Here is a 9,730-nt window from a genome sequence, read left to right as displayed (position 1 = left end):
CAAGGGGCAGAGACCGCACCTGGCAAACAGCAGTCCCACGGGAAACTCGATCGTCGTCAGGTACAAGAATAGCTCAGAGGAGCTGCGAGAGCTGCTCCTGTGACCTGCAACTGACTACCACCAGACCTGAGGCCCTGTTGTTGTAAAGCAAGTTATGAATGTTTCCTCTTCATATTTCTGGACAGCATTCAAGGGCATGTGAATGCACTTTTTCCACGGATGGGGAAGAAAAAAAAGAGAAACATTTGACAAGTGATCCAGAGCATCTAATTGGATGCAATCCCGCGGAGTGTGTTTACTTTTTTTTTTCCACATAACGATAAGCACTTCTCTCAACTCTGAGAACAGCAAGGCCATTCTTCGGATGATGGATTAAATCACTGAAGAGGGTCCCATGACTGCCCTGGTATCGCATAACAGCCTCACTGCTCACTTCGACTGGAACAAGGAGTCAAGAGGGAGAAAAGTGGTCTAAAAAGTTAAACACACAATATAATAGAAAACAGATGGCTACTTATAGTGACTTACCATACCAATATGTGACATACAGGTAACTGTTATGGTGGATGCCAAAAGAAAGTGTACATTAAATAAATGTAAGTAAACTAGCTAGGTACAGCACATGAAAGCTGACACACCAATGGCTGGGATGACTGTAACACTATACAGTAAGTGCCAAAAAAAACAGAAAACAGATACAGCATATTCCTGGGTTTTCTAGGCATAGAGAAAGCAAAGTAGCTATTTGATTTGTGCCTGCTGTGTAAATTTTGGAGGAACGATGTATGCAATTATGTCATCATCCCAAGCTTCTTTCCGGGAATCTGTAGTTAGTACAGGGAATGGAGTACAATTGCCGCAGTAGTGTTTTGGGTAATATTTTTAGAGAAGCATGCTCAAATGTAGTAGTTATAAGCGTGGAGAGAAAATGAAATAAACTAAAGCCAACTGATGTCTCTATTTACCCAGCAAGCAAGATGGATTGCCACTGACCACAAAGAGTAATGCAGACATTTGCTTACAATAAGAACTTTCCAGCTACGTAGTTTGTTATCTTCCAGAAGTATCTAGTCAGATTACATTTTTTGAATGTGCTCCTGTAAGCCAGCAAATGGGACAGTGCTTTGCACAGTATCTCATTTGGAAATGCTTCACCAGAAAATTAGGTCTGAGCTGAAAAACTCTCCAAGGAGCTCTTTGAGAATTCAGCACAGATCAAATTATTGATAAATCATGGCATGTTGTGGAAATTCAGGCATGGTTTGAACACACACAGTGGTGAAGCTATGAGTCTAAATGAATGGACATGCCTGTCAAATGCATTGTGGTTATGTCTTATCAGTTATGTCAGTAGCAGTTTACCCTGTCTAGAACATCTAGCTGGGATGTTTTACTGATGTTATTAGTGCTACTTTTTTTTTTTTAATGAAATGGAATGCAACTTAATAATTTAACATATTATGTCTTATGTATTCAGGACACCAAAGTAAAGTAAAATATAGCCTCAATATCAGTTTTAATGTACTAGGTGCATAAATTTGTGTGGTATGTCTTACCCAGGAAAATCATCTTGTGCTGAGTAAACGTACCCCCCCTTCCCCCAAGGTCCATCAACAGGTATGTATGTATTTACATTGCACATATTTCAACTGTTACCAGACAAAGCGAAGTAGAAACAGAGATAAAGAGTAACTGTGAGAAAACACTGTCAGTGCTGCCAGTGGACAGTGTTAGCATGAAAGTAGCATCATTATGGAACCTTGAAAAGATGAAGGCTCCTAATGCTATAACGAGAGGGCATGCTGCTCCTTCAGTACCGGCTTTCATGCACGTGCAAGCGGCTGCGAGCACGCGCTCCAATACACTGCCTGTTACAAGTGCAGGCAGAACGCATCTTAAAGTCCATAATGAACTTTATAATTAATAATTTATTAGGGGTAGGGGGCAAAATTCCTTCTATCACCTAGTCATTACTTGCTTATGAGCATTCATGATGTGCAAAAACTTACATTTCTTTATCATAACGTGTTCCAAATCTACCTGTTTACGCTGTATTTTCTCCTGTCTTCACGCTCGCTACTTCAAAATGCCTGCTGTCTTTTAATTTATCTATGCCTTTTATTTATTCAATAACACACAGCCCACAGTTCTTAAAATAGCCGTCTTGTTTGTTTGTTTAAATGTTATGTATTACTTTTTATTAGTTATTTTGTTTTGCTAGGTTTACCACTTCATTAATTGCCCTGTACGTGGTTCGAATGACCGCTATTGCAACTGATGCCAGCAAATATAAACATGAATTGCGGTCCTGAATGATTCATGATTACTTTCAGTTTTAGCCAACTGTCTCTGAATTTTGATTAAAAAGCTAATATACACCCGTAGGGACACTTTCCACCAATGCCTAAATTAACCTTTTCACGTGGTGGTTCAGACTCGAAAGGGTTAAAGAGACTGGTATTGAAGGGGTGTTTTTCCAAAGTGGTGTTGCTCTGCAGAGCGTGCCATTACTAGCTCAATAATAACTCAATCTCTCATGTTACCTGGTCGGGGAATAACCTCCTGACCGGGATAAAACTGTTCAACTTTTTTTTTTCCACCTAACTATTAACTTACAACCGCGCACATACCAGGTAGCATGATGCGGTGTGTAAGTGAGCGCACAGAGCTAGCCGCCCAGGGGCAGGCAGGCAAACGTCATGGAGGCCGAAGAGAAAGAGGGAACCGACGGAGCGCGTGTGAGGTGTTAGCGAGCCACGAGAAGGTGATGTCGTAAAGCAGTGTGTCGTAAACCAGGTGCAGGGGAGGGGAGGTGGAGTAGAGGGAGGGAGGGGTGGGGGGGCCAAAGAGGAGGTGACTCTCCGGCAGCATTTAGACACAGCGAAAGGATCATGGCGGATGGCCCCAGGTGTAAGCGCAGAAAACAGGCGAACCCGAGGAGGAATAACGGTGAGTTCAGCCGTCCGGATCCGGCTCGCTATTTCTCCGGGACGCGGACCCTTAGCTGACTTTTTCATCCCTGGCTCCCCGGCGACTTTGAGAGTGTTTGGATCTTGTTTTTAGTTAGTTCAAGTGTAAGAAAGTAGTGGCTAAGTCAGCTCCGTATTATATCCCACTGTGGTGTACCGTTATACCTGGCTCGCTTCTCTCTCTCCGCCTAGCGGTTCAGCGCTCTCAGAACCGTTATCCGCACCTTATCTCGCACCGACAGATCCCACTTTTGTTTCGCTCATTCTGATTTATGTTGAATTTGCTACTTTTGAAAGCGGAATTTATGTATTTATTCTGTTGCGATACTTGAAACACTGGTTACCTGATGTAATGCTCTCCTCCGTGCTTTTTCGCAGTTTTTGCTGAACGGAAACTTATCAGCAACGTTTTGCTTGCAAGCTATCTTATTCACTAGTAAAAAAAAAAAAGCATAGGTAACTTAGTGTGCGAACTACATGATTTTCTACATTTCTTCGTCAGCTAAGTTAATGTTACCTGGCTTAAAGCATAGCAAAAAAAGTGCCCCGGTTTCGTTGAACCACGTCAGGGTTGTAGTTAAACAATTATGCAGCCACTGCTTATTCATTGATGTGCTAACTGCTGTTTAAATATGTATTTTATTGTGAACGTCTATAAGGTCTTCGTGAGATGGTACCTATAGTTAGTGTACCAACTTAACCTTCCCTTGCAGCATGATCAGGTATGATACACACTGTTGCTGACTTTTTAAACTCTAGTCTTTGATATTGTTGTACTGTTTTATACTGACCATTAGTTGAGATCATTTTAATTTCTCGTGAACTGAATGTGCATTCCCCCGACTACTTTATTTACATTTTATCCTTTTTAGGTAATACGGAGGATTGTTTATAGCAGGCGAGCACGCTGTCTAACTACCTAGCTTAGCTAACTATTATTAGCTAACGTGAGATATTATTTTTGTTTTTGCTGGCAAATAAGCAGTTTGAGTTGTGTTGTGCTCAAAGAAACACGACTGCTTTAAGTTTATAAACTAAAACGCTCATATTGTGCTGCTTGAAATGTTATTGTTTATCCACTGAGCGATGCCTGCGCTTTTTCTGTTGCTACAATAAGGCGTGCTGGGGTGGGAGCAGAGCTAGCCAGCCAGCTAGAAAAGCTAACGGTGAAAAGAAGGGGCGTCACTGCTCCCTGCCTGTGTGGAGAACTGCAGCAGTCTAAATAAGGAATGCATTTACATACCACTGTTTGAGCTTAGCTAGTAGCTAGCTGGCTACTTCTCCTAAATAAAGGTACTGCGGGAACCGCGGTGCCCAGTGAGTTATTAGTTGTTGGCACTGACAGTGTTTAACATTTGATTGTTTTCTTTTTTTTATTATGTAGCTGGCAGCTTGCTTGCTGGTTAATTGGTGGAATTATATTATATGAGCATTGTTTGGTGCGCACCATAATGTAATTGACTTATTTTTTTCTGAGTGAAAGTGGCTAGCTCTATGTCTGGCTGTCCCCGTGTTTTTTTAATTTCTACCTTTGTAATATTTCTACATGTATGTCGTTATTTTTGTATTTGCGCTGTGTCTACGAAAATCTATTCTAAAATCTGACATTTTCACTAGTTATACCTTATCTGTTGTTTAGTATATTTTTCATTTTTATTTATTTATTTTTTAACTCCCTAAAAAGTACTTTAAAAGCTTTGGAGCGTTTAATGAGTATTACAATCTAACGAAAAGGGGCATTTCCTGCTGCCTCTGACGACATGTGTATGACACAAAGCTAGCTACAGCTAGCTACAGCTAAGTGTTGAGCCGCCCTGTACAGGAGCCATAAACCTGTTTACCTGAGCAGGAAATAACGGGACTTTCAAATGTGCTTTACAAAAGCAAACCCGCTCCTCTAATATCGGGAGAGCTTAATTAACAAACAGTGTTTAAAGGGCATCGTTTCATGAAAACCGATCTCTTTGAAAGCAGAAGGGAAAGACTACTCCTAATCGCTGCAGCAAATGGCAACTTGTGCAGGTAGAAAAAAGATGGTGTTTAGTTTTCCCCTGCATGTTGTTGTCAGCTAACGGTATCTTCTGTCGACTGGCTTCGTTCTCGTGGGAGCAAGTGTATTTATTTACCGTGTTTGATGTCCATTTGTACCACACTGTGTTTTAAATTAGAAGTTATTTTTTGTTAGTTTCCTTTCTTTTGACGAACGGAGTTTTTGTGCATACTAGTCTGTGCCGCCCTGTGTCTAAGCCGTAACGTTACGTTAGCCGAAGAAAAGGTGTTGACGAAAAATGAAAGTGAAGCGTAAGGTGGTTGCAGATTATATGTTGTTTCCATTCATGTATATCGATAGCGTTTCATATCGCACCCCGAATGTTCCCCTTTTTTATTTTCCGTCTGTAATGTCTATAATTATCTGAGTGAACCGGGGGGAATGGCGGTCCGTTAACCGCTACTGCAGTGCAGGCGGGGCTGGGGATTTTTAATGTAGGAGACGGCCCAGGTAAGCAAGGTGGTACACCAGCACCTATAAAGGTGTCTGAATATGAGGTGTTTCTAAAACGTATTTACAAGCGGAACGTTTAGTATGTCTGCTGTGTGTATTTGTGGTAGTGTGCGATTCGGTGAGATTATGATATTATCGTGAATAAAGGTTATGCCTGCGTGTTGGTGTGTACACACGTCGCGGTATAAAGCGTTATTTTTATTTTCATTTCGTGATTTGTCACGCATTTCCCCCCTCATTATGTTATATGATTGGAGCATTTGTTTGTCACTCACTTTGTTTTTTTTTTTTGTTTTTTTTTTACATAATATTGATGTTTAAAATAAATAATGGATTACCTCGATTTTATATTTGTTTGAGCTTATTTTTTCCCGACGATTTAAATTGATTTGAGACTGCTCATGTTGAACGTGTTAAAGGAAAAAAAAAGAACATCCTGCTGACTGTTACTAGTCCATGACATAAAGATGTAATTAGAAGATGATGCGCTAATAATGGGATATTCGTTCGTGTGGGATAGATGCGTTTGTGATGCTAATGCTTGCATTATGGTTATGTAAGTGTATCTCCAGTACAGTTTGAATATGCTGGAATAGATGTAATTTGTTCTCATTCACCTGCTCACATGCCTTAATGTTTCTTTTCAGCCCTCTGCTTGTTGTGCAGGTACTGTATAGCCGTTTTGCGATCCAGCCACAACAACAGGTCAAGAGGACCGTGTTGATAACAGCCAATGAGCAGCTGGAAAAAGATCACAAACCACTAAACCACACCCCTTTTGTGCTGCACTCATAGCAAAACACAGTTCTAGTTGTCAGAAGCTTCCTCTTTCTCACCGGTGATCACACTGTGAAGAATTGGTATGCAGTGTGACTGCATTGAAGTGTAGCTTGAAGCAGAGGGCTACATTTTGGGTCTTTCTGTAGATTTTGTGGATGGTAGTTGTTGGAAAAAGTCCTTTCACATCCAGCCAACAGTATGAGCAACCTACAGCTGAGCCATCCCAGGGGAGCCCATTTGCCCAAGAGCCTAGTCCACAATAAACACTTATGCCTACTTGGTTTTAGTGACTGTGTATTTTTGCTGGTGGAAACAGTCTCGCCCACAGGTGATCCACCTGAACAACTTGGTCAGAGACTATGACTTCTGAGTATAAACTGGACTATTATCTAGGCAAGGCAACTGCATTAGAATTAGGGGTGTGGCTACATGGCTGATTACTTGATTGGTTGACCTAGAGGATTGAGAGTGATTGTCTGACATTTGAAGGCGTGTACCTCAAAAAGAAAAAAAAAAACAATCTGGTCCTGAAGTTTAAAATACTGAAGACTGACAGGTCTGTAACCTTCATTGCATTTTTTGCTAGCTGGGCTAGTGGATGCAGACAAAAGTTAAGAGTGACATGCTGAATTGTTGTGTTTAGCAGTTACACAATGTCAGTGAAACCTTGCAGTGAGAATTATGTGGTGCATTTGTTTATTATTCAATAATTTGAAAGCTGTGGTCTAATCGATTAGTGAAAATTCTGTTATGTACATTCCTAATAAGACTGAATTTCCATAGCTGTCCTTGGCCCTATGCTGTTTTCCTTCTTAATGTTATGGGTCATCTGGCACTCCAGACCACAGTGTTAGATGTGACTGGTGAGGAAATTAAATGGCAATCAGGGAATGTGCTCTCATGTTGGATCAAGTGAAAAAAAAATCTTGAAAGCAGTAATGACGATGGTGGCTTTCTACTTGATCCAGACGTGCAGACCAATTCACTTGAAGTGCGAGGCATTTGATACCAGCAGACCTCTCACGCGCCCAGACGGATGAAGTCAGATCAGATCGCGGCTGTAAACATCAAGGTGTTAACAACTGGCCGGATGGCAGGTGTTTGCAATTTGCGAGGAAACTGCCACTCTTTGTCATGACTCTTTTATCCAGCCCCCCCGCCCCCCCCCTTTTGGCGTCTTGCATTTAGCAGAATGGTAATGTAAGACTGCAGGTTGGGAATAGAGGAATGCAGCTCGTGGTAGCATACCTGGCAAGATAAACAGGCCTTCTCAGCACCAGCTCCAGCGCCGGTTGAAGAGCTTTTGAAGCTCTGTAAGGCACTGTAGTATACTTTAAAGGCAGAGTTACAGTTTTAAACTTGTCACAGAAGCTGTGTTGGCCGCCACAAGAAATGTTTAGGCTCAGCTGTGCTAAGTTGGTGGGAGATTTAGGCCTACCGGTGTTAAATAGGGGGGAACCATTGGGAATCCACTATGAGAATGATTGGGGGAAAATGAGACAGCACTGTGGTATTCCTCATTCTGACTCTTAGCAGCCAGCATTGCTCAGTAATAATGAAAAAAAGGGTGTTACTTTACATTTTCAGTTAGCTTGCTGTACTATTTTTGAAGTCTTTTTTTGCTATTTGAATTATGGGGTCCAATATGATTTATGGCTAATTCTGATGGCTATATCTTAAGCAGGTAGACCAATGCATCAATACAATACACACATTTATTAGAAGATTGTAAGAATGGAACAAAATAGGCTAGGCCTACTTGTCATAATTTGCTAACATAACTAAATATTTATAAATTGTGAATTATGAACAAAAATTAGCTGATGACACCTCATGGTTCTCAGCTTTCATTTTGCTTTCCATGTGACTCGTATACAAGTAGATTGTTTTTCAACATTTAAGCAAATATGTTTGATGTCATGTGCCACAGACATCAAAGTCTTTGGCAGAAAATAGTAAAAAGCATCCCATGTGAAATTGGTAAGGTTGATTAATCATTAGTAAAAAACACAACCACACCTTTTACAAAAACAGTAGTTTATGTCTCTACCTTCTTTATTTTGTTGCGTTTTACAGACTTTTGAGGAAAAGTTGGGAGCAAACCCTTGTTCCTCTGAAGCATGCCCTGTTTCCCTTAAGGGCAGTAGATTTGTGTGGGATCAAGTGAAGGCAATATGTCTGTTATCAAATTTTAAAAATCCTATGATGCTTACAGTAAAACCAGTTCCCTTTGACAGTCAAACTAGTGGCTTTTGTACCTTTTATAACAATTAGCAAGTACAACTTGGGTGATGAAAAAGGTCAATGTTGCCAGTGGCAGTCAAGGCAAAGTGATGTGTGAGACCAGGAGTCTTAATCAAAACGGTTCATCTGGCCACCATACAGCCAAAACACAGCTGCATTTCTGTTCTTTAATTTAAAAATAAAACTCAGTTTTGGTATTGAATTTTATTTTTGGAAGGAACTACTTTTCAGAATCGCAGGAAGTGTGGTAACACTGATGAGAAGGATGATAAAGCAGAGGTACAGAGCCAAGGGGCTTCCAGCGCTCTGCTAACAAGCTGACTAGCTGAATAAACAAAGGAAAACCATTTTGGTTACATTGTGTGTGTAATACGTCTACGACAAATTATATAATGTCATGAAAATCACTTCCCATTTGTTTTGGTTTTGTTTTGAAATCAACACTCAGCACAGAGACTGCACAGAAGAGTGAAAATAATGCTTAATTTGATTTTAATTTGCCTCTTTGCTACAGCACAGGTTGTCACAGGCAAATGGTCTTTGTTATATAGACAGTGAGAAGAAAATAAGCTGTTTAATATTTCAGTTGAAGTGTCTTGCAGTGACAGTTGTGTTAACAATGGCTTACTATTCATAATTTAAAAGTGACTCAATCTAATTTATTAAATTCATGCAAATATGATTCACTGTCTTAAATATGGATTAAGAGGGGATATCTGAAATAAAATGTTCTGATGTAGCCTGTACAAATGTGGCCAATTGTTAGCATCTCAATTTTTCTTTTACTTGATTGATGATTTTTTGATGCCAGTACTGCCTAAGGTTAGAACACAGCGATGTTGAACAGGGTGCAGTCTGTGAGTTTAGGATATAAATCGCTGTTTTTCTCATTTTCAGAGTGTGTTTCCCTGAAATATTGAGTTAAGCAAGAGGGGAAAGTTTAATTCGTCTGACTGCTTTTGAGTAACTTCCTGTGCTTCATTTGAAAGAGAAGAGTGTGAACAAAAATGTGGACTCCAAAAGATGGGTCTCCTTCTCCGCTCCCCCTCTTCTTTACTCTGTTAGTACACAGTAGCCAGCCCATTGTTGACTGACCTTTAACCTTGGCACCCATGCGGGCAATTTCACTTTCTCCCCAGTTGTTCTTGTGTCTGGGAGCGAGGCATTGTCTGTGCTTAGGTCACTTTAATGAAAGGGCTTAGTGAAAGCATCGGGGGCGGTCTCAGGGAGAAGC

The 9,730-nt window shown here is 40.6% G+C and overlaps 1 protein-coding gene across 1 annotated transcript in view; it reads left to right on the top strand.

The window, feature by feature from the left end:
• Window positions 1–2,872: 2,872 nt before the first annotated feature.
• Window positions 2,873–9,730, top strand: part of LOC118771537 (zinc finger E-box-binding homeobox 1-like) — a 70,233-nt gene continuing 63,375 nt past the window's right edge. The window contains exon 1 of the mRNA XM_036519544.1: window positions 2,873–2,949. Within this exon, the coding sequence (XP_036375437.1) occupies window positions 2,892–2,949 (58 nt within the window). The 5' untranslated portion in view covers window positions 2,873–2,891. The remainder of the gene's footprint in view (window positions 2,950–9,730) is intronic.

The sequence above is a fragment of the Megalops cyprinoides genome, chromosome 24 (genome assembly GCF_013368585.1).
Source record: "Megalops cyprinoides isolate fMegCyp1 chromosome 24, fMegCyp1.pri, whole genome shotgun sequence".
Classification (NCBI taxonomy): Eukaryota; Metazoa; Chordata; class Actinopteri; order Elopiformes; family Megalopidae; genus Megalops; species Megalops cyprinoides.
This window is presented reverse-complemented; position numbering and strand designations above follow the sequence as displayed.